The sequence below is a fragment of the Pygoscelis adeliae genome, unplaced genomic scaffold, assembly GCF_000699105.1.
Source record: "Pygoscelis adeliae isolate BGI_AS28 unplaced genomic scaffold, ASM69910v1 Scaffold8, whole genome shotgun sequence".
NCBI lineage: Eukaryota > Metazoa > Chordata > Aves > Sphenisciformes > Spheniscidae > Pygoscelis > Pygoscelis adeliae.
In genome coordinates this window covers 401,469-427,327 of record NW_008825260.1, presented here as the reverse complement: position 1 = coordinate 427,327, position 25,859 = coordinate 401,469, and the positions used below count along the sequence as shown (strand labels likewise).

Sequence of the window (25,859 nt, the reverse complement as noted above, 5' to 3'; positions counted from 1 at the left end):
AGCAAACCTGTAATACATTAACTCACAATGACAGGGAAGTGGACTAAATGAGATGGAGCTCTCTCAGTCCTAAAAGAATCCTCTGTGGATCTTTTAATCTGTCTCCTGACCACGGGATGTCCAGTGTTAATCCAGATGTAGTATTTTCAACTGGCAGTCTTATCAAAGGATCTTAATGTTTATACCTGTAAATGGTAGCATTTGCTTAATGATGAGTCACTCTTAAAGGTGAAAAACAGTCTTCATCGGTTACTCATAACATTTTCTCTTAGTATTAAATGTGTTATTGCTGGGTTTTTCCCCAGGAAAACTCCTTCAGCTGCATATAATTTATTTGGGGAAAACTGTGGTTTTTTCCACTCTAAATGATAAGACTACATTTATCATTTACTCTTAATTCAGAAATAGGCATTGTATGAAGCGCTCATTTTCAAGAATCCCCACAGTATTTGGGAGCTTTTTGTGTTTTCCTTTCCATAAGCGATAAAGTTATAATGGGGTTACAGGATCACACTGAATCTGTGCTAAGGCATCTGCTAAAACTTTCTAGCAGAGCCTAATAAAGCCCTGCCCCATTTGTGACATACCAAATCACATTCTCCTTGCCTGGTCTGACAACCACAGCTCTTAAACAGCTGCTGGGGTAATTTGCATAAAGGAGATTGTAAATGTCTCATCAGAACGCATGCAGCGCAATCCACCCCAAAACCACAGCCTGAACACCAGGAAAAGAAGATTGTAGTCATAAAAATTGTGGCTCTCATGATTTTAGATTATGGTCTCCACAGTCTTACAGCTTTTGCAAATACCAAGCTTTTGTTTAAAAAAAAAAAAAAAAGAGGAAAGTTTCATTTACCGATACAGAACAATACAAACAGATGCAGTGTTGCTCTCTTGACTCAGTCTAGCAGAAAATTGACTTCAGCAGCTAAGGTACGTGCTGACCCCTCCTCAGTTCTTCACCCCAGTGATAAGTGAATTGATCCAATTGAAACCATTTAGAATAACGTTAGTAAAACCATATTATTTATATGGTAGTGAAAGGAAAACAGAGAAAATGCAAAATAAAGTTAATGCAATACAGAGGATTCAATAAAGAATGAAAAATGCAGAAGTTAATACAATATGTTAATTGTCTGCATGCATCTGCTATGTTTTATGATGCATATTTTAATAGAAATAAGTGTTAAAATCATGCATATGTTGATAAAAATCAGAACTAAAGGAGATGCACATGCAGAATGTGGATTTCACAATGTCACAGGAATTAGGTGTATGCATTTCCTGAGTTTTAACTGTGTAACTTCAAATTTCCACTTTGAAGCATCATTCTTCTTTGCCTTGAATGAATTATACTGGAGCAGTTTGGCATGGTAATGAAACTCAATGTTATAACTATACAATAGAAAAGTCATTAAGCTCCACGAAGTTAGTGTCTACGTCAGTTAAAACCACTACTAGCTCATTGATTCTGTACTCTGCGCAATTTGTAGTGCAGACTGAGGCTTTTTTGCCTGGTACCTTCTTGGTTAAAACACCTCCTCTGGCCTCAGTTCCTGGAAACGTATGTCATGCTTGCAGCTACACCGGACTCAGTTGCATTATCATCAATAAGTACAAAATAGCTAATAGTAATGGAACATATTGTTGTCATCCTCCTTTCACTCCAGTTTTTAATCATCCGGGGTGCATAAGTTTATTAGCACCCAAGTCACCTATATCCTTGCCATTAAGAGTTTACTTCCTATCTTGGTAAATCTGCATTTCACACAATTAATAGTTTTGCATCTATCTGTGCAATGGCACAACTGACAGCAACTGGTTCAATGCCTTTGAGTTTTAATAGTCATTATCAACATTAAATTGAAGGGGACTGGTAGTCAAAAGGTTATACAAGGGGCATAACCTCAAAAAACTCAAAAATTAAGTGAACCATTTTGCCTTCTGTAAATTCCAACTGGTTTAGAAAAAGTTTATCAAATCACTTCAAAGGATAAGTTTGTCCCTTTGTGTTGCAGGATGTCTAGTTTTAAGGCAATGATGGTAAATCAGTAGTTTCCGTGCAAGTTCAGCATCAGTAGAGCCCTTGTCTGGCTGAGACAGTAAAAAGGTATTTTTAAAATAAACTTATCGTTAGACATTAAAAAGATTCACCATCAGGACTTCAGAAAGTTTTCTGAGACACCAGGGAAAAAATGCTTCTATACTACAGGTATCTTCATCTCTTGGCTAGTATTGCTGACCAAATACAAGAAATATGTACCTGAAGGTACATGCTTCATTTACTCATACCAGTAATTAAACAGTTCATAGTGACATGGTTGGCTAATAACGTAGCAAGACAAGGTGTGTAAGTAGTAATAAAATCTTTCATTAAAGCAACCATTATGGTTGAAAAAGTACACAGGCTTTCACGCATGCAAGCTTTTCTTCATCTCTGAAGTAGACCTACCAAACTGAAAACCTAAGTTTGAGTTAAGATTATTGCTCTGAGTTTAATTAGTAAGTTATCAGCCAGTGAATCTGAAAAGTATCTGATACCTGTGGAGTAGAGGTTTGTTAGTAGGGGAGTCAAGTGGTAAGGTGGTTTTTGACTAGGGATCAAAGTAATTTACAGATTTTTAAATAGAAGGTTGAGAGAAAGTATAGCGTGCCATAAAACTGGTGTCTTTTAGGTTTTTTTTTAAATTTGTTTATTATTTTCAAACTTGTTAATGTCTCTAAAATAACATCTTTTCATTTGACCAATCCGCCTTCAAAGGGCCTCTTTGCTAGTAGAAGAATTGTCTTATACTGTGCACCATCCTTGCCTCAGATATGCAGCTTCTTGCTTTCTTGATGTGTGTATGTAAAATTTGTATTCCTGAAGGACACATTCAGAGTCAGAAACTGTGACCTTTGTGTTTTCTAATACTCATAGGTTAACTGATAAATACTACCTTCACTCACCTTAGGCAGTGCTAAGAAAAGAATATCCTTTATATGTATGAATCTCAGTCTCTGGGTTTGATGTGTGAAAAACCCATTGTTTTATTGTGGTATTCATGAAATATTGTGGTATTCATGAAAAGATTACTCATAGTTGTTTTATCACAATATTAAAATACTGCTTTTTAATTTAAGGATTTCTCTGTTAAAGATTTTAATACATAGTACTTGATGAAAGTTATTATGCTTATCTTCCATAAAGAGAGGAAGATTTTATGGGACAATAATTTGCCTATGGCTATGTCTCCAGATTCCTAAATCGGTGCCTCGTCCTGTGGGTTACATTTGCTTTCCAAAGATGGATGTGCTTTCACTTCTTTTCTTCTCCATACTATAGTTGTTACTGTCCTCACCAAGTGCTTTCCTAAAGTTGATGCTAGATTAAAAAAGTCATATTTGTTACTAATCGTTGGACAGAATCAAAATGAACTCCCAAGAGTCCACAAATTCTCACAAAGCCAAGGTGAGATCTGAGATGATGTGCTTTTTCTAAAGATGAGTTTCAGCAGACAATTGAATAGGAGATTTGAATGTGACTGCTTCAATCATTTTTGTGGTACAAGTTGTTTCCCTCAAGTATGAGTGAGGTCTTAAGGTATAAACCTCTTTCAACCTTTGGGTATAAACCTCAGACTTGGAGCTTCTAACAGAAAAAAAATAAAATTAGATAATGCTGCAAGGATAGCCCACATTTTCAAATTCTATGATCCAAATCAGAGCTGTTGCTGAGTCAGCCTCTTTTGGACATCAAAAGCTTGCTAAACTCCCTGTGAACAGATCCTTTGGAGACCATGTAAGTTCTGTATGAAAGTAAAATCCATAAATGACTGGTATCCTGAACAGTGACCTTTTAAAGCAGGCATGGGATCATGTATCTAAGATTGTGGAATACCATCCAAGGCAGTAAGGAAGTTTATAATAATCGTTGGCAAGTGTTTTCACAGCGTGGCTCAACTGACAAAGATAGATGCCACCTCCTCAAAGGATGCATTCTACCTGTCACAGCCAACTAAATACTCAATAGCATAATTTCCTTCAAATAAAATACCACCTACATCCCAAACAACCACGAGCAAGAATTCAGTCAAGAAGATTTGCCTAGAGGAATTGTTGAGGTTATCACGAATCAGTGCGATCTGTTTTATAGTGCTAGTCTGTTGCCACAAACTGAAGGGAATGTTTCAGTCCATCTGGCGGGTGGTTCCCAGTGCTGCCTGGGACGACCAGTCTGTTTAACAGGCAAATGCATTTGGCTCCACTAGACCAGATGCAGCACCAGGCACATTTCTGGCTTCTTACCCTTCAGGTACACTGTGGCATCATTATGCTGGAACATGGAAGAGTATGGTCAGATGAATTAGCCTTTAGACACGGCTAGCCTCCAGCCCTTCCTTTTCATACCTCCCCTTAGGGATCATTTATCCTGTATCTGATCACATCCCTCCCCATATCTCTATTTCTCTAAAAGCTAGGGAGCCTCCTGCAGAAGAGCCTACCTGCATTCATGGAAATGCCTCCGATGAAACAGGCGTTCACCTCTACCCCATCAGACTGACACTTTCCCCATCTGCATTTGCCAGTCGTAGGAAATGCCAGAGGATTAGGATGTCAGGTCCATTTTCAAGCTGCCTAAAAGCAATCCTGAAATGTCCCTTGTGCACCTCTCACATTAGCATTGGAAAGTGGTAGGTTCAGAAAAAGATACTTCTCTTTAGAAGTAAGTTAAAATACAGTTTTAAGGAAACAGATCAAAGTATAAAGAGGACAATAGAATTCAAATTAGTGTCATTTTGAGATATCTGTTATTTCAAATGTATGCGTGCAACAGATTTTCTGCCAGAGAGGCGGAGAGGGATTTTTAGTGTCCCTTTTCTACCCTGAAATTTCTGAGAAGCATACAGAAAATTGGAACTTGAATTCTTTGCTGGAGGAATACTTCTGGTTGGTAAGAAACAACTAATAAAAAGTACTTTTTTGATTTCTGAAAGGGAGCACCTGTTTGAGGTAGAGCGAGCTGTAAAACCTGGCATATTTATAATTGTGGCTGGTTTTGGTCCATATATAACAATAAGTTAATCTAAAATGGTGAATTAGCAGACAAAAATAGGGTCTAGAAATTCCAGCCAAGTTTGCAGTGCCAAGGATAATCAGAAAGCCACATATACGTAGTAGAAAGTTCCTGAAAATACTTAATCCTGTATAAATAAGATAGAAATGGAGAAGAAACGGCCCCCACTGTCTCTACAACATTGGCTGGAGTTGGGACACACTAGTTGTTTAAAGCACAGCTTGCTGTAAGGCTTGTACTTTTGGTGCCCGTATGGCCAGTCCGAAATGTGTGTGGCAATGAATGTGTGCCCAACTCTCAGGACAACGCAAACTCTCACATTTCCTATCCCACGTTGCCTTGCTGCACATGCCAAAATCTTTTCCTAGGACAGAGCGTCTTCCTAGCGTGGAGATTTAGCAGACAACTCCTTTGGCCAAGGAGGAATGATTGTGGTCTCATCTGATCTGTCTGTATTTCAGGCACGGGTGTGAGTTGACCTTGGATGTGGATAGCATAGTTTTTAACTCCTCTTTCATCCTCCTAGTTTGCTCTAAATACTAAGTATCAGTACTAGCTGAAAATATAGCATATATTCAACTATACTATGTCCAAAATTTGTGGTTGGATAGCAAGTAGAAAACAGATACATCATCTTAACCGTAAGACCATATAGTCTGCAGTCTCATTATTCATTTCATTGTAATCACAATTGTATTCTTGCGATGGCCTGCAAAGTAGAAAGCAGATTTCCAGCATGGCAAAGAGCAGAACACAGCCTGAGAAAACGGCGGTTCTGCTCCCTCTGCAGGGTTACATCTCCAGCTGCAGGGTCTTCTCTCTGTCTCGGAAGCCGTGTGGTGGGCAGGGAGAGAGTCCTGCAGACCCCTTTGGAGAGAACAGTCAGTTCAGCTTTGAGCAAGGCCATATGCTGCTGCTTTCACCACCTACCAGCACCTGCTATGGATAAGGAGAAAGCTGAATCCATTGCACAGGCTTAGGGCTGAGCCCAGCGCCCACACTGCACACAAATTACCCCTTAGGTCATCATCTTGTTCTCCACAGCTCCTATGAAAAAAATCCTCACTGATACTTCCCTTTCACCTAATCTTCTGCTCCCTCTTTTCTGTCCTTCATCTCTTCCTTCCTGCATAGTATTTATTTCTCTCCTTATTTCCCTCTTTGAGTTATTTACCTCCCTTACACCTGATCCCCCTCCACATATGAATGTCTGTGTGCACAGATGGGATTTCTAGGACAGTCAGTATATAATTTTCCACGAACACTGTTACTTAAAAACAAACTTGATCATCTCAATCAAAAGGGCATAAATGGAAAAAAAGTTTTACTGATTTTTTTTTTCAGCCTTAGAACTAGCTGTCCATTAAAAGTTAGTATGTCTGATGAGAAGCAGATCCAGTCCCTCCCTTTTGCCAATAACTTTATTTTGCTGATATAGCCCTATTAGTAGTGAGCTGTGTGAGATGTGCACATCATTCTTGTTTTCTTTCGTGGACATTTGTCAGCAAATTTTATGCCCAGAAGTCTTGTCAACTAGAATTCTTGTCATTTAATAACGAGTTAAGTTTAATTAAAAATATTACACCTGCTCAGAGTCCTCTGTCTATTTTTATTTCTTTACAATTACTTTTATGGTTTTAAATGATGTATCTGTCTCCTCACAGTGTGTGAAAGATCTATACAGATGGAAGATAGTGACTATAAAAGGAAAGCCTACCATTAGGGTAGAGGTAGATGTATTGGAAAAATAGATTAAAAATAGCAATTCTTATTGTTCTTTTTAACAGTAGCCGGTGCATTTCTACAATACTGTGGGTTTTCTTAAAGTTCTGTGCTTCTTAAAAACTTCTTACAGAGTGTCATTTTACTGTCATTTCCACAAACTTGGGTTATTGCTTCCTCCTCTCAAGTCCAAAATAGGTAAGCATACTTTCATCAGTTGTATATATGGCATCCCTGTGCAGCAAGATGCTAATTATTTAGTGCTTCCTACTTCTTTTAATAAGGACTAACTTGTTGATTCCTAACTGTGGACAACTAGTCAAGTTTGGAGTTGTCTTTGATTGCAAACATTTTGATTTTGAGTGACGTGCCGATATAAACACATTTGCTTTAGCTGATTTGCAAGAAATGTTAGGGAAGTGGTAAGACTACTGGCTATGCTTTCAGGAGGAAAAAAGGCAGCCTTCCGTTACTAATGAATTTTTTAAAGCTTTTCCTTGTGTCTTAGAGGTGAACTTTTAGAGATGAGCCGTTATTCTGACCACAAAATGAAAAGAAAGAACGATTAAAATAAGCTTGTTTTTTAAGATATACATTGTGATTTAAAAAGATGGCTCATAAAAATTGTCAGCTCATGTAGCTGTCAGTTCGGCTGACCAAACTGACAGTAGTGCTGCCCCATGGTCCCTCTACTCGGAGATACACATTTCAAGCACACGGTAATATGTAACTCAGGTGTATAAAATCATAATAGAACATTTCATCACGTCTAAATAAGGGTAGGTGCATGCTGTCTGAACGGTTAACTCTTGAAAACATTGAATACAGGACATTTGACGCTGATTTTACTGGTCAAATCCTTCCCTGAAAGAAGTCTGCCTTGACAAGCCGTTCACGAGGTACCTTTTGCAGAGAAAGCCTGGCTTGATGGGTCACCGCGTAAGCTACTTGACATTTGTCCCCAGTCAGACCGGATGCCACATGAAAAATTTACTCAGGCACGGGGCTCCCAGGAATAAACATTTCTCTGGTGTTGCTCACCGGGGACTCGGCAAGGTGAGCGGAACTCCAACTTGTCACGGATGCTCTGTTCTGACAAACATAAGTAGATGCTAATGGCTAAATCGTGACAGAATAAAGTCCCACAACCATATGGCTAATTGCCACAACAATATCTTCAGTGTTATTAATCAAGTTTTCATAGTGTGCCATGATAATTGGAATAATTAGAAACAGCATAGGCATTGCTTGCCTCTGCCGCACATACTGCAGACAGGGACCTGGAACAACGGCAATTGCACTTTCTGTGCAGTGTTGTTTAGTGCTTTCCTTTCCAGCAAATACTGTGGTTAATTAATGAATTAGCTGTTTGCCACCAGAGTGTTTTATTGCTAGCAGGGCTTCTGCAGGGGCACATAGGTAGCTAAATGAGACCGCTAAGCCCTTGTGCATCTCCGAAAAGATGCAGTATTCCCATAAGGCTGCCGCTACACAACACAAAACTCCACCAGTCATCGGTACTTTTTTTCACAGAAGTAGAAGTTCTTGTTCTTGTAACTAATATGTAAAACAACTTTTTTTAAGTATATACAGAAAGGATAAAACAACTTTAAAGTGTGCATTATTTTGTTTAACAGTTTAAATGAGAGCAAGACTCTGGATAACAATGATGCAATTAACTTACCAGGCAAAAGAAGTTAACTCTTACTTGCCTTACCCTGCTTGATAATGGAACTGGGCTCCAAACTTATATTCTGCCTTTGAACTAAGGTTATAAATAAAGTGGTGATTCTAACAGTTATTTACACTAAGCAGCTAAACCATCATTTTGTGTGCTACCTATTGGAACAGCCTCACTTGATTCTTATGTTTAGGAGTACGACAGCAGGGAGGAAACGCTTGTGTTTCTTTGGTGCATGCAACAACATGTAGTTGACTCGTCACTAAAACTGGCAGATTGATGATGATGACTCCCTTCACTGGATGTATGAAGGCATTTAGCCAGACTAATAGATTGAAATGGACTGCTGCATGTATGGCCTCTGAACAGCTTCTTAATTTAGTTTTAGAGCGTACAATAGATGTAATATTGAATTCAGTGATGATATAAATCTTCTCTCCTCGTTCTAAAAAATAAATAAATTTCTTCTCTGGAATGGAGAGCCACAAAGAGATTTTGAAATGTTATATACTTAATTACAAAGAGGTTTGCAGAAATAAGCCCCCAGTTCAGGTGGTAGGTAGGAATTCTGTCCATTTTAGGTTTATTGCGGTTTAATTTTGACTCTCAAGGGGAAAGTATCTCTGAAATAAGTCCGTTATACTGTGATGAAAAGGAGTATAGAAAGCCAGGATTTGCTCCCCACTGAGGGCTGCTGTGGAGGTGGTCTGGCCTCTGTGGGCAGCAGCTCCAAACAGGGAATTTCCAGTAGAGTTCCTTCCTCTACAGAGTTGCTGTAAAGTTGGGTGCTCCAGTCATTCATGGAAGATACCCAGACAAAGTCCTGGATGCATAGAAAATGGTACTTTAAATAAGTATCTGTCTAGCGGGCCTCTGCATCTGTTTTGGTGTCCCTATTATCTCTACACATTTTTCTTATCAGTTCATTGGCAAGGAATTTATTTATCTGTGGTGGTCTAGTTTTACCTGTGTTCATATTCAGCATAATTAGCAGGAATTTTCCAAATACTAAAATAAGGCCTCTGCAAAAGGTATGTATAGTAAGATTTTGTTGATGTTAATAAAGTCTTCATTACTGGTGCCTGTTTTATTCTGAGCATGGCTGCCAAATAGCTTAATAAGGTTTTTTTGTTTTCTTCATACTGAAGTATCACAATCTCAATTTCTTATGCTTTAAGCCCAGCAGAAAGATTATCACTTTGTAAAGGCCATGTCCTTTTACTTCAGGTATGTTTGACGTATATTTATGCAGTTTTATGAGATAAAGGAAGTAATCTGATATATAATTTAATTTGCTTAAAGTTACCATTTTTATTTATAATGCACATTCTTGGATATATTGACATCCTTAATTTTACTATGAAAACCTAAAACTGTCTTCGTTATCAACTGAATTCTCTGTAACGCCAAAAAACACCTGTGGTGGAGAAATGGCATTAGAAAGGAAAAAAAGACTAACGTGCATTGGTGGTATAGTCACAACAGGCATGTTGCCTTGTTGTTTTGAATACAATGTGTTTTCCAGTAGCAGTTCCATTGCTGGACATAGCCAAATAGTTTCTGAAGAATTAAAAAAAAAAAATCTCTTGAAATTTTGAATATGTTTTATTTAGCATACCAGAAAAATGTTCATTTGTTTTAACATTTCAATACAGAGTAACAGAAAGATGGTTCAATTGTAGATTTCAATTTTTTATGGGCAGAAAAAGCATTTTATTTAATTATGATAGGGAATTCTCCAAGATAGAATATAAACTTCGTAACATTTTATCAGTACTTATTTGTTTACTTTAGAGCTATTAACAAAATTATCTCTCTTCCTTTTATTTTAAAATACGTCGTCTTTATTAAGTCTTGTCCAAGTGGAGTCTACAGAGAAATGAAGTAACTCTATAGAAGAATTAACAATATGAGACAGTAAAATGCTATAGATTCCTCTTTTAGAGAGAGATTGTACAAAAGGATCGTTGTATCTTTTAAACCTACTGCATGCATCTTGAGTCAATGGATAAAGCTATTAGCAAATTTATTTTATCATCTTAAGAACTGTGCTTAAATTGCAACACTGAGAGTTGTTTTTCTAATATAATTTCTCCACTTTAAAACCAAATTTAATCATTGCTGTTTAAAGATGGAAAAGTTGGGGGGGTGGAGTTCCTAATTGCTAATAGCTGATATCAGTAGGAACTTCACTAATTTAGAAGTGCCTCTTTTGTTTCAATAGGTTTATTGCAGCAAACACTGTTTAAAATCATTCACCTGTAATTATTTTTGTTTAAAAAAAATGTTTTTGCTACTCTGCAGTGATTTTCAAAACAAAATGCACATGCATCATCAGTATTTAGGACTGTGGGTTTGAATTGCATAGAGGCAAAGAGCAGTAAGAATTCATAGAATAGTTTAGGTTGGAAAAGACCTTTAAGATCATCAGGTCCAACCATAAACCTAACACTGCCAAGTCCACCACTAAACCAGGTCCCTACGTGTCACATCTGCACGTCTTTTAGATGCCTCAGGGATGATGACTCAACCACTTCCCTGGGCAGCCTGCTCCAATGCTTGACAACTCTTTTCGTGAAGAAATTTTTCCTAATATCCAATCTACACCTCCCCTGGAACAACTTGAGACCATTTCCTCTCATCCTTTCACTTGTTTCTTGGGAAAAGAGACCAACACCCACCTCGCTACAACCTCCTTTCAGGTAGTTGTAGAGAGCGATAAGGTCTCCCCTCAGCCTCCTTTTCTCCAGGCTAAACAACCCCAGTTCCCTCAGCCGCTTCTCATAAGACTTGTACTCTAGACCCTTCACCAGCTTTGTTGCCCTTCTTTGGATGCGCTCCAGCACCTCAACGTCCTTCTTGTAGTGAGGGGCCCAAAACTGAACACAGTATTCAAGGTGCGGCCTCACCAGGGCCGAGTACAGGGGCACGATCACTGCCCTAGTCCTGGTGGTCACACTATTCCAAGCCTGTAGCACTGCGTGGGGTTGTTGTGGCCGAAGTGCAGGACCCGATACTTGGCCTTGTTGAACCTTATACAACTGGCCTCGGCCCATTGATCCAGCCTGTCCAGATCCCTCTGCAGAGACTTCCTACCCTCAAGCAGATCAACACTCCTGCCCAACTTGGTGTCATCTACAAACTTACTGAGGGTGCACTCGATCCCCTCGTCCAGATCATTGATTAAACAGAACTGGCCCCCATACTGAGCCCTGGGGAACACCACTTGTGACCGGCCGCCAACTGGATTTAACTCCATTCACCACCACTCTTTAGGCCTGGCCATCCAGGCAGTTTTTTTACCCAGTGAGGAGCATGCCCATCCAAGCCATGAGCAGCCAGTTTCTCCAGGAGAATGCTGTGGAAAACAGTGTCAAAGGCTTTACTAAAGTCTAGGTAGACCACATCCACAGCCTTTCCCTCATCCTCTAAGTGGGTCACCTTGTCATAGAAGGAGATCAGGTTGGTCAAACAGGACCTGCCTTTCATAAACCCATGCTGACTGGGCCTGATCACCTGGTTGTCCTGTATGTGCTGCATGATGGCACTCAAGATGATATGCTCTATAACCTCCCCCGGCACCAAGGTCAGACTGACAAGCCTATAGCTCCTCAGATCTTCCTTCCGGCTCTTCTTGTAGATGGGTGTCACATTTGCTAACCTCCAGTCAACTGGGACCTCCCCTGTTAGCCAGGACTGCTGATAAAGGATTGAAATTGGCTTGATGAGCACTTCCGCCAGCTCCCTCAGTACCCTTGGGTGGGTCAAATCCGGCCCCATAGACTTGTGTGTGTCTAAGTGGTGTAGCAGGTTGCTAACCATTTCCCCTTGGGTTATGGGGGCTTCATTCAGTAGTCACACCTTCAAGGTCTTACATTTTTCTCTTATGAGTGTAGATATTTGTCATTAAATTAGGGGTTTAGATATGTATCAGAGATAAAGTCCCATACTCCTAGCACTTAAGGGGTGTTTATCATTGACTTCAGAAGGTTTTTTCCAGTAGAATGTAGCAGCCCCCTGGTCCTACTAGTTTATCACCATAACTTTATCACACTGAACCTTGCTTTTTAAATCTGGGTATTGCCTGAGCTGTTTAAATTTAGTTGTTTTGCAGAAACACAGCAGTATTCTTCAGTCTTTTTCCATGGAATAAAAGCACAGTTTAGCCCAGATAATTTCTAAGTGAGTCATGGTGTAACAGCTGGACTCTTCATGTTGTTACCTCTGTATTTTGGCCAACATTTAAAAACTGGGTGCCTCAACTTTGATCTGTGATATTTGTTGTCAACTTGAAGCACCTTTTTAAAAAATCTTGCAAATGTCTAGGACTTTTGTCCTTTAAAAAAATTCAGTAATGGCTGAAACTGTTAGTTATTTTATTATGATCATTCTTTCTGTAGATAACTACTGGAGTACAACAGTTTTATCCATGCTTCATAGTAATGAATGGTCAGTAAACTGTTATAGTCCAGTAATTGGATGTCTTTAGTATTTACTGCAAACACAGGCTATCATTGTCAATACAATGCTTGTAATAGCTGTTAATTACTAAGCCTTCGTAAAGTGTTATGTATGTGAAATACTAAAATTGGAAGTATTTTAAAGTTTTAGGAGGAATGGACACCATACTCTTATCCCACTGCAGAGTTTATGCAGACCATAGCAAGAACATGAAGGAAAATTATCTTCCCTCTAGCAGAGGCACCACCACTTCTGGTGAACGTGCCCAAGGCACCCACCAGTAGTTACTGGTACCACCCAAGAAGTTGGCTGTAGGTAGGGAGCAGCAGTAGGTGACAGCGGCAGCCATCGAAAGTCTGAAGCCAAGGGCAGCACTGATGCCAAAACAAGTGCCTGAAGTTAGTTAAGAGCTGGAACAGAAACCTACCCAAGGCAGGCTAACAGGTTTTATTGTAGTACATTCCTAAAAATATTAAACATTTCTGCTATGAATATGCAATGGCACCTTCTTCATTAAGCGCATACATGCAAGTGAGTATATTACAATTGGTCTGGCTTAAGACAGTGGTAAGTGCTTTTGCCAAGACAGGTAAATTACAGTAAGGAGGGGGAGATAATTATCAGGAACTCATTTTTTAGAAAGAAAAACCTGCTTTAATAAGAAAATGCACGGAGTCTTCCAAAAAGGGAAAGAATTTTTCTTAAATGCTAAACTGAGTAATCTTTGCCAGTAATTTTAAAGTAACCAAATGGGAAAGGAAATAATCCAAATAACAATTAGATGCTCATGTCACGTAATTTGTAAAATAAAATTAAAGGTATTTGAAAAGTTATGCTAGTCTGTATATGACAAAGTAATTAATATAAAAAAAAATCAGGATATGTAGAACCGCGGGAATTTTCAACAGGACGAATCAAAACCATTTTCCCCAGTGGAAAGAAGGCAACAAAGTATACTATGTAGCGGGTTCTTGTCCATCACTTAGCCTAAATTTGAGTAGATTTATATTAATAAACAGTGTTCGTTATCATTATTATTTAATTTTAAATCTTTATTTTCTGTCAGAAAAACCTACAGTAGAGTTTGAAACCCATATAATCCATAATGTAAATGTGTAGTTTCATTTTTATTTGTATTGTTTTCAAACACCATAATCTTTATCTTTGCATATAACTACTCTTTAAGGTCCCTACTCTAAGCTGCGGAACAGAAAGCCTGTGGATCTTATCACAGTTTTTAAAGTTGAGGGGATTTTGATATAACTATGCAAAACTTAAAATACGAGTGGATGTCACCACCACAAACGGAACAAAATTTGAACCAGGAAAAAACCCAAAAGCCCTACATTGTACCCATCCAACAGTGGTAGCCATGATTCGTGCGTTTGGTGCAGTGATCCACCAAATCTTCATGCAGCCAGTACAGGAGAAGCCGGATGAAATGAATGGGAGTGCAGGACAGGACAATCCCACCGAGATCACACCAAAGCGTGTATGTCGTTCTCTGCAGAATAGTAGTCCACATACAAACCTGAAATTACTTACACAGATAAGGCAGGTGTGTGTGTACACATAAGAAGAATCTTTTTTATATGCTTTCCGTTATCTCTAAGTCTAAGGAGAAGCCGAATTGTTTGTTAGATGCTGGCACACACTTTTTCCTTCCTTATCACACACGCTTTTGTACAATCGACATACTCTGCTGGAGACAGTGGTAGAAATCTATAATATTTAAATGTTTTAAAGCCTAAGGAAAATCTGATCATCATCTCTGCCTTCTCAAATGACAAAGGCCACATAATTTTATCTAATAAATCCAGAATTAACATTTGAATTTATGGTTGAAATAAACACATCTTGTAGCAAGATGTCTGTTTTCATTCCCTTCACAAGTTAAGTAGATTAAGGCAAAAAATGCAACATATGCTGTAACAATATCTCACTGTAAACCCTTTATGGTTGCTGTGCACGTGAGGGTATGATGTATGTAAAATTCTCAGCGTTTAGATTGAACACATCAGAAGTTTCTGTAAATGCCTGAACGTCCGGTGAGCTTCCTACGTAACTTCTTATACCAGTTTTTTTACTTTATTAGGATTTCACATGCTTCTTTCTGTTCTGACAAAATACTGAATTTTAGTAAGGTTTTGTTTATTTTAGAAATGTCACTTTGTTAATTGTTACACTTAGCTTTTTGCCTTTCTTCGCATCTGTGATCATTAAGAGTTTCTCGTGCACCATGAGCAGTACTGCCCGTCCACAAGACCCTTGTCGAAGAGTAGCTGAAAGAACAAGTTGTGATTATACTTTGTGCATGTTTCCTTCATTGTCTTGTATTGTTTGAAGGTTTTATTAATCTCTTTAGGACATTCTGTACAAAATCCCTGAACTGTATAAAGCCACAGGAGTCTTAATAAAAACAAGAATTATTAAGAAAGGAGACAGAACACTGGAGAAATGGACTGTGTAACAAGTCTAATCTGAAATGTTACTAAAGCTTGTCTTGATTGGTCTCCTTCATGTCATTAAAAGAAAGTAAACTATCCTACACCCCTATAAATTTCATCCTTTGACTGAACTTGCCATCTCCCCTCTGACTGTCTGGCAACTACCAAATCCAGGAGAGTTTCTGGTATCAATTGTCTTCTTTTGAGGGTGCTTTTGCTGTATATTTGCAGCTATCTTCGCTCTTCTCATCCATGCGAGCGTTGACGAGCGCCGCTCCAGGAGCGGTAGCCCGTGTGTTAGCCCTGCCTGCTGCTGGGTACCTCTGCAGAAGGACAGCCAGGGAGATACGCAGCCTTCTTCAACTGCAGCCCACCCAGTGCCCGTAGGTTAGAAACACAGACGTCTTGAAATCATAGCGCAGGCATCAAGTAAGTCCAGAGTAGTGCTTACTGCCGGGCATTAAACTGTTTAATTCTTTATCTTCCGTATAGCTTTAAGTTCCTTTGAAAGTGTTACACAAATGTCGCTCCTCATCCTTTTTCCGTATCTTATTTTTGAACAAGCAGATCACAGCTCAAGTCTGTCTACCCTTTCTCCTAAATTATTGACCATGACTTTACATAGTAAATTGCACTGGCTACAAATGTTTGCTTGAACATAATTCATGACGGAGTTTAAAGAGACAGAGCTTACATATCATTTTCTCAGTCAGTAAACAACTGATGTTAATTTTGGCATTTCTCAGCTCCCGAGTGCTTAGTTTTGATAAGATGGTGTTCTTTTCAGTTCTTACAATCCATTTAAATATTTTTCTTATTGTAAAAAAAAGCAGCAAAACTTGCACTGAGAATGAAATGACATCCTGCAAAATCCTGCTGACCCTCCCTTTCTCTGGAAGACTCCCACGAGTGAAACTTGCAAGCATTGGAAACTAGATGAACAGCATCCTCCGCCGTCACATCCGCTAAGTGGCACTAGCCATTGCAGATGGATGATACGCACCTCTGCCATTTCCCGTGCAGGAAGGAGGGTGTAGCTGGGGTGAAGGATGGGATGGCAGATGCACCGCTGGGTTGGTGAGGAGAGTTAGGAAGAAACAGAACATACTCTGTGGAAATCTGTACTCTGCTGTGTTGAGGTCAACCCAGGAATCATCAAATTTGGGCATTTTTTTAATACACACAGCAAAAAGGAAATACCAGAGACCTAGTTGTTTTGATTCTAGACCTTCTTTATAAAAAGCTTAGGGAAAATTGGGCAATTTTTAATACATGCAGCAAAAAGGAAATACCAGAGACCTTGTTGTTTTGATTCTAGACCTTCTTTATGAAAAGCTTGGGGAAAAAATAAGTTAAGCATGAGCAGATTTTTTTTTAACCTTGTTCTAATGGATAGTATCAATGAATAAAAAAAATCAAGCCTTGAGGAGATGGAAATTGTACTGAAGATTGAGTTTAGCAAAAGTATAAATGGCTGAAAACAGGCTCTTACAGTAGAATTTTTAGGCAACTTGTTGACAAGTTGTAGGTCCTAGATTTAGTCACTTAGAAGTAGCTTAAGAGTCATGCTTTCCCTTTCCTGGCATTATAGTTTTTCTTACTCTTTCTTATTTCATTGTGTTGTTTTGTCCTCATAAACACTCCTAAACTGTTTGTATCGCCTCATCTGTAACCATTTCTTAACCATTTCTTTTTTTTAAAGAATTCTCTGCCTTCCAAGAAGAGAAGGCAGATAACCAGCTAAATATATGTAACACATAACATAAGTCGATTTTATGATGCTTGGAGAATTGTCCTGTAAATCTGGGTCAAAATGGTTGTGGTTTTAGTTAAAACTGGTAAGGGTGGATCATTGCCTTATTTAATGGCTTTATTAGAGCACAGTTTTCTCCTGCTTTCTCTGTATTGTAAGGTCATTAATGAATCATTAGCTATTGCTAGTAATTACTGATCTCTTGAGAATATTGGTTTAATTATATGGGAATCATAAGTGGAAGATACAGTTACATATTCTACAATGTAGGTAGTAGTACCTTGGTGTATTATAGCTTTAAAGAATCTGTATTTTTTTTTGTATATTTTAATTGCTAAGTATGCCTGGTAAAATATGAATAATCGTATTACTGCATGTGATAAAAGTTATACTATTGTGAGCCTCGCAATCTGCAGGTGTAACAGATGTAAGGCAAGATTAACAGGACATAACAATAATTAAACCACAGACAGCCATCTCAAACAAACAAAAAAAAAGGTTTATCATGTCCAATGCAATTATTAAGTGTGTCTCAAATTCTCTGCAAATATTTGTAAAAGCAATAAAAACGTGTTAGTTTGAAAGACAGCTTTTCAGTGTGAACGCTTACTTTAAGGAATTAAGCTCCCTTTTGATGAATATAAAAGCTGAGTGAAGTCCTGCCATATGGCAGCATGGTTCATAGGCAATAGGGTCCTTGGTTTATAGATGCTATGAGCTAAACGCTGCCGAAGAAAATAAGAGAGCAGTTAGTATATATGCATTTACAACAGTATGAATTGCTTACTCCTTTAAAGACGGGAAGGTTCAAATAATTAACGGTAATACTATGGTTGCAAAAGGAAGTCCAGTTGTTCTTCAGCAGTCTACATCTGTGAAATGTGATACCTCTGGGGACTGAGATTTAATTTTCCCAGGAGAAAATATAAAAGCAGGAGAAAAAAAGGAATGACTTCTGCTTGAGCAGAATAAACCTGCATCTACAAACGATTAACACTGCATAATGAAGTAGTAAAGGAGCAAAAGAGATTTCTAATAAAAGACTAATAACAAATCCCATTACACCATGGTGTATTTTTTCCCTTGAAGTGTATTAGACTTTTAGCAGGGCTTCTGAATGAGATTTGGGTAGTTGCAAGCAAAGTCAGCTCAAATGCTTCAAGCTTAGCTGAAATTTCTTGCCTAACAGTTTGTGTAACTTGAAAGTTGCAGTTTTACAGGTGGGAGGGGTTGTTAATGCAAGTAATAGGCTTCACGCAGAGTTTGGGTAATGTTTGTGTCACCATAGGATAATAGTCTCCTGTAGGCTTTGTGCTGTAGGGTAATGTGCCACTATATGGTAAAATCCCATAGAACAGACATGGTATTAAATGTACTAGCTGAGCCTTGCTTTATGTTAACAGTTCTTCTGACTTCTCTTTCTGAGGCCTGAAAACAAGTCCTCATAGGAAAGGGGTTTGATCATAGAGTTTGTAATTTGTAATAGCTAATATTGTGACTTTTATAATTACTACGCTAACATTAAAAGTTACAAGACCTTAGAACGTAAATGTTTGATATAAGGATGAGACGGTGCTGTCTTTTGAAATCGCGTATTTTCACTTTTAAAAGGGAACTTGTCTTGCAAGGGAAAAATTCCGTGTAGTGATCTGTAAATGTGTAACATGGATGTTTCTGCAGATTATACATACGGTTCCAGTGGCAGGGGGAATAAAAGTTTAAGCGAACAAAACCTTGACTCACAAAACAGTCCCACTGAATTTCTTTTATAAGAGAGAGCCTTTTTGTACAGATTGTTGCTATCTTAAAAGCTTCTGCTCAACTGACATGTTGGAATTAATTTGTCTAGAAATGAACTTTTATTACTGGAATCAGGAAAAAAAAAACAGATGCCTTAAACCAACAATGAGTTCTGGGACAAAAGTGGTTAAACATGAATTCTTACAAGTGAAACTAATCTTGATGGAATTTCTAGTTGCCTTTTTAGAAATTTTTGTGAGTTTTAAAGAATGACTTAATTTGCTTAGCAGAAATTTGCAATCAATCTTTTCTTGCCACTGAATAAACAGATTCCACATGCGTAGTAATTTGCATATCCCGGCTAAAAATGTAATTCATTATTTTTAAGTCCATTTCGTAATAACTATTTCAGGATTAATGTTACTAACTATTCTTTAGCTCTTTCAAATGTAACCTTAGATAATCCTACCTAAAAAGGTACAAAGCTAGCGGGTCCGTTCTGGAATAGGAAAGGGAAGTGCCTTTCCTGAGGTCAGCAAGTAAGTCAGTGTAAGAGCCAGAACTGGAAATACAAAATCTTGAGAAATAATTTTCTTCTACTGCATCTCAAGCTTCCAGCCTCAAGCAAATACTGCATTTAATAAGACAGATTTTCACATTTTGCTAGGTATGAAAACAGCACAGATATGAACAGGAATTAATGGTATAGTCTACATGCAGATTATCACTAAATCTGCTAAATATTTAAATTAGGTTTAATCAAAATAGCATCCATAGCATATTTTACATGGAGCTGTGAACAGGGAGGGAGCCTCATCAATAACAGGGAGGAAGCCTCTTCAGAGTAAGTGTGACCCGGTCCGTTTTTACTGCTGTTTGGCATCTGCCCCTGAACTGGCTTTCACTTGACTGGGCTTTTCAGGGCTTCTCATAAACCACTGGCTTCGCCCTCCTGTTTTTGCTGTTCCAGGCTATTCTTGCGTAACATTTTCTCCCTTTCATCTTAGATCACTATCACATTAAATGCTCAAAAATATGGTCTATAGGATTGATATGTTTTGTCCTTTGAGGTTCACCCACGTAATAATATTAGTCAGTTAAGCTTCTAAACTCTGTAATGTATCGCTTCTTTAATATAGATGCAGTAGCATTTCCACAAATACAGTTAGTTAAGTGGTTATCACAGATCTTCACGCTTTGCAAAATTTTCTGGTAAAATGTTTTGGATTGTAGTTGATCCTGGGATATGTATCCTGACTTTACCCTACTTGGCAAAATGGAAAAATACAAATCACGTCTTTTCCTTTTTTTTCAGGCGATGGGTAAGGCTCCTGTTTGGACGTGAATTCCCACTTCAGGACCTTCTGGTTGTCTGGGATGCTCTATTTGCTGACAGTATCACTCTGAATTTAGTTGACTACATTTTTGTAGCCATGTTGTTATATATTCGAGATGCCTGTAAGTATCAACTATCTTACGATCTTTTAAAAAGAATGCAAACCTATTTTTCAAAGAAAAAGAGGACTTAAGAAATGCTAAATTCCACTGTGACTTTATTAACATACTGAAAATTGTTCCAAATGCTAGGAGAGGAGCCGTTTATTATCAGACGCGGTCTGCTGTATTTATGAAACAAATTGTATCTTGGAGTTAAATGCAGGTTTGTTTTCTGAGTAGTTCTGTGTTTTTATATGGTGTTGCAGATTTTATGTGCAGTAAGCGATACAGGTATGAATAGAGCTCCACCTTCTGACCAAGCTGATGAATTGAGTAAAGCCTCCCTTTGACACTGGAAATATTTTTATGCTGTTCTGCTGTGAGAAATGTGAAAATGCAGACTGACTCATAATTTTCAAAGATATATCTTGAGGGAAATGTAAATGCAGAAATGAGTAACAATTACAAAACATGTTTATTCTGTGCAAGAGTGGCATATTTAAAAAATGATGATTTCATTTGATTTTATTTTAGTACGCCTGAAATATGTGCAAAGGTGAATTCTTACGGGTTAGTGATGACCAATAAATACATTAAGTTGGGACAAACAAGAAATCATAAAAATGTTGTTAGCTTATATCATTGTGAATGGGAGGAGGAAGATATGTAATGATTGAGGCATTTATTTGTGTCCCATCATATTTTGCAAAAAATTCTGTGTACAACTTTGCCGCAACGAAGTATGCGTTTTGCAGCAAGATGCATGTCTGTCATTAAATATATGAATTCCATAGCATGCTGTTCGGAGTTAATTATATACAATCTGTAAGCTTTAGGTTATAACAAGGTCACATATTTGACACAATTTTATATTCTAGAACACATGAAGTTTTCAACATCTGCGATTCCTATTTTAGGGCCCAATCTTGAAAATACAACGTGCGTGTACTTTACACGTACTGTCGTTCCACTGCCTGCTTTCATGTGTTTTTTTAATTACTTTTTAATAAACATGCAGCATATAGAGCTACCTTACATTCCTCTCAAAGAAGTGGACATTTAATTCAGTTTAGAGGTTGCAAAATTAATGCTGCTGTTTCAGGATGATCTGATTCCAGGTCATTATGTTCTGCAATCTAAATCTGGCTTGTTTATGTGCAGTAAACTGAAATAATCTTAAAATTTTTGGTGTAGATATGTAGTGCAGATGCATGTAAAAATGTTTCTTAACGTCAGTATTTTATTTTGTGTCATTGTTTCCCTTAAAAAAAAACAACTTTAGAACTGTGTTTGTAAGCACCCTCTCTCTTTTGGGGGGGGGAAGGTTGTCCTGGGTTTGTTTTGTTTTGCTTTGTGGTGCTCATGTATGAGTATCAGTATGAGGTAGCTAAAAATGTGAGCTAAAAATGTGTTCTAGGCATCTGTATGAAATCGGTCTCCCTCTTTTCTCTGAAATCCCCGGGCTTAGTAAATAGAGTAGTAAATAGCTTTAAAAGTGGGGTACGTTTGCCCAGCTGAGATGCAAAGTCATCTCATCAGGACAGCTAATACTTCATACATATACTGTTTCTGTAGTAACTTTTTGTTCTGTAGTTGGACCTAATTAGTTACTCTAAGCATATTAGAATGGTGAAACAAAATACCTAGTCATAAATACTGTAAAGTTGAATATATTTTCAAACTCAAGCTCAAACTATAGCAATTTTCCACAGTTCTTGATTTGATAAAAGAAAGCTTTTTTTTAATATATCTGTAATAGAAAGTTTTCCATTTTTCCTCATTTTTTTATTGCTGATAATATTTGAGCTTTGAATGGAGTTCAAAGTTCTGTTTTAGTATTTTTAAAAACATTTTCAAATTAAATAAGTTTCTAAAAGCTTCTCTTTATTTGGTGAAAGGAAATGTTAGCTCAAAACACCCAATGATGTTAATCATCTATAAATAAACCATCTGGAAATTTTCAGTGTAAAAACTTCGAAACAATAGGAATAGTAATAGAGCTCCTAAGATAGCATGTTATAAAAATGTCAAACATAAGCAATGATAATAATACAATACTGAAAGCATCTGAAAGTTTAAAAATTATGCAGATTCTTTTATACCAACACATTTGGGGATGGGGGAGAAGTTGCTGGTTTGGGAATGGATGGATTTTTTTCTGTGCTTTATTATGATGTTCTCAAGGTCATGATTTTAAGAAAGTATTATTTCTGCTACGTTTTTCATTTTAGTTTTATTTTAGTTTTGAAATCCTCTGTTACTCAAACAATATATTATTCAAGGTGAAGGGAGCATTTAGATTATTAGATTATTTTAGAGATTACAAATACATAACCACATACACAGCCATTCTGTAAACTGCTCTGTTCAGTTTTACATCTGTATCCAAGCAGAGCTTTATCCGTGGAGTGATAATCCTCACAAGCCAAGTGTAGGGTTGTATACCAAAGTATCTGTGAGTTTTAATAAATGATTTTCTTCGGAAAAATTCATGCAAAACAACCTTTTTTTTTTAATTTGTCAAATCAGAAGCATGAATATGTTCCTTCTTTTTCACCAATATGGATGTATATGCAGTTGTTGATGAAATCAGAATGGAGGGGAGAGTGCAGTGTACAAATATATATATTTTATATACTTTCCTTCAAGAAGGACAAAAATTAACAAACCTGGAAGACCTGTCTATATTTTGCATAGTAAACTAACATCATTATTGCACCAGGAGCTAATTTTGACTGATGAGTGTTAGAATAAGTATATTTTTATCATGTTCCTACTTGAAGACTAGCTATGGCCATTGTTGGGATATATTTGTTCCTATCTAAAAGTGCTCTGAAGACTTTGAGGGAAATAAAGGAGCCACAGCCTCTTCTTAGAGGAGCTGATTTGTTATTTTTGTTACTGTGCAAGATGTTTGTATTATCTATGTTTAACTCAGTTTAGGGCCTACTAAAGAGAAGACAGCCATGTGTGAAGCAGCAAGGGGAAGTAGTCCCACCCTTCCTGGGTTAGGAAGTCATCTGGATACAGGATTGGTGGCATCAAACATTGAACTCTTAAGAAATGACATGGCAGATAATTAGAACTTGGTTGAGGACAGGTACAGTTAGTTTACATGTTTTCCACCACTATTATTGCTGTTTGTGTCCAGGAATGGTTATTTGACCAACAGAGAAAAGTCAGTCTCATCTAAAGCAGAAGGGAGAAAGCAATTTAATGTTCCTCTGGGCACTGCATAACCAATATTCATCAAAAGGCAGTAAGATTGCTTTCTCTATGTAGAGGAGTTTCTCTACTCCTCTCCCTAGACATACCAATAGCATTCTTCTTTGGAGAAGTGAGAACTTGTTATTCACAATAAAAGTTGGATCCAGGTGTGACTCTTGCCAAGCCAATTAGTGAAGGAAAAGCAGGGGTACACTAGCACCAAGCTCATTACAAGGCAGCTGGGCACAATATTTCACCGTCGAACTTCAGCACCATCCAGGTACTGCTGAGACTGGAGAAATTTGTGTTGCACAGATTCTCCTTCCAGAAACTATCCTACAGTTGATTCTTAGAAATCCTTTTAACTCCAATATGCATATTCAGAAAAGGGGTGTTTGTTTTGTTTTACTGCTATTGTCTTTATCATTTTTAAGAAAACCACCGCTCCATGGGATAATATTATACATTTTGTCCTGAAGAGACAAGAATCGTAGAATGATTTGGGTTGGAAGGGGTCTTCAAGGATCATCTAGTCCAGCCCCCCTGCCGTGGGCAGGGACATCTTCAACTAGATCAGGTTGCTCAGAGCCCCGTCCAACCTGACGTTGAACACTTCCAGGGATGGCATATCCACAACTTCTCTGGGCAACCTGTTCCAGTGTCTCATCACCCTCATCTTAAAGAATTTCTTCCTTATATCTAGTCTAAATCTACCCTCTTTTAGTTTAAAACCATTACCCCTTGTCCTGTCACTACAGGCCCGGGCAAAAAGTCTCTCTCCGCCTTTCTTACAGCCCCCTTTATATATTGAAAGGCCACAATAAGGTCTCCCCGGAGCCTTCTCTTCTCCAGGCTGAACAACTCCAACTCTCTCAGCCTTTCTTCACGGGAGAGGTGTTCCAGCCCTCTGATCATTTTTGTGGCTCTCTTCTGGACCCTCTCCAAAAGGTCCATGTCTTTCTTATGCTGAGGGCTCCAGAGCTGGACGCAGTACTCCAGGTGGGGTCTCCCCAGAGCAGAGCAGAGGGGCAGAATCACCTCCCTCGACCTGCTGGCCACGCTGCTTTTGATGCAGCCCAGGATATGGTTGGCTTTCTGGGCTGTGAGTGCACATTGCCGGCTCATGTCCAAGAACAGCTCACTTTGAAACAAAGAAGAATACCAAAAGGTGTTTCAGCAAAGTAATCCCTTTAAACCAAAGATTCCTCAGCAAATAGAGCACTGGCAATGAAGTTTTCCTCTGTAAAGATTTCTACATGAAAAAGGGACAACTGAATAGAATATAGGGGGGTAGATTTAGACTAGATACAAGGAAGAAATTTTTTACGCTGAGGGTGGTGAAACACTGGACCAGGTTGCCCAGAGAGGTGGTGGATGCCCCATCCCTGGAAACATTCCAGGTCAGGTTGGACGGGGCTCTGAGCAACCTGGTCTAGTTGAAGATGTCCCTGCCCACGGCAGGGGGGTTGGACTAGATGACCTTTAGAGGTCCCTTCCAACCTGAACTATTCTATGATTCTATGAATATGTGGGGAAAATCCTAAAGACAAAATAAATATAAAAGTTAGCAGGCCTTCCTCATGAAAGTCTTGGAGTTTTTTTAACTTTCTTTGGATGGTAAGGTTTCATTTTAAAATTTAACTTTTAGGGATCAGAGGGGACACAGGTCATTGCCCAACAGTTTGATTTTTTTTTCCCATTATTCAATTGCTTCACTATTATACATTTCAAAAAATTAATAATAAGAGTAAGTGTCTTGTGGTTGAAAATACAATTTTTTTGTCAGGGGTCAAGTCTGGACCATTCAAATAAATAAGCTTTTTTAGTATTTACTTTTCTCTGTATCTGTGAGACAGCAAAGAACTCTTCCAGGAAAAATAAAGAAAGGATGATTTTAATCCATTTTATATTGCAGAATAGAACACATACTGATCTGTTCAAAAGAGAAATGCGTTAGTCTTACCGCCTATCGTTTATAAAAGTATTTAGAATTTACTATCCATTTTCAGTATTTTTATTTACTTTGGTAAAAAGGCATCATGATCATAACTGCAGTACAGCATCTTAAATTTGATTTACGTATGAGAGTTTGATTGGGTATGTACTATGTGGTGCTCGTACTATACTCCTCTGAAAGAACTCTGACGGAGACCATTGTATTGTGTTCATTATGCCAGCTTTGTGACTTCAAGAAGAAAAAACAGGTACCTGAATATGAACAAGAAAAACAAAGGGTAGGAAAAAGAACAGGCAGAACAGATAAAGAATGAGTAGGATAAGTGAGTGCTTTACAAATGAAAGCAGATGTATGAAATTACAAGCTGTCGGATCAGCAACGGAAATGAAGATGATAAA

General features: G+C 38.1%; 1 protein-coding gene across 2 annotated transcripts in view; it reads left to right on the top strand.

Annotated features, from left to right (window-relative positions):
• The window catches only part of TBC1D5 (TBC1 domain family, member 5), a 298,599-nt gene that overhangs the window by 195,916 nt on the left and 76,824 nt on the right, over positions 1–25,859 (top strand). For both annotated transcript variants that reach the window (XM_009329508.1, XM_009329507.1), the window contains exon 13: positions 20,176–20,318. In XM_009329508.1, the coding sequence (XP_009327783.1) occupies positions 20,176–20,318 (143 nt within the window). The remainder of the gene's footprint in view (positions 1–20,175; positions 20,319–25,859) is intronic.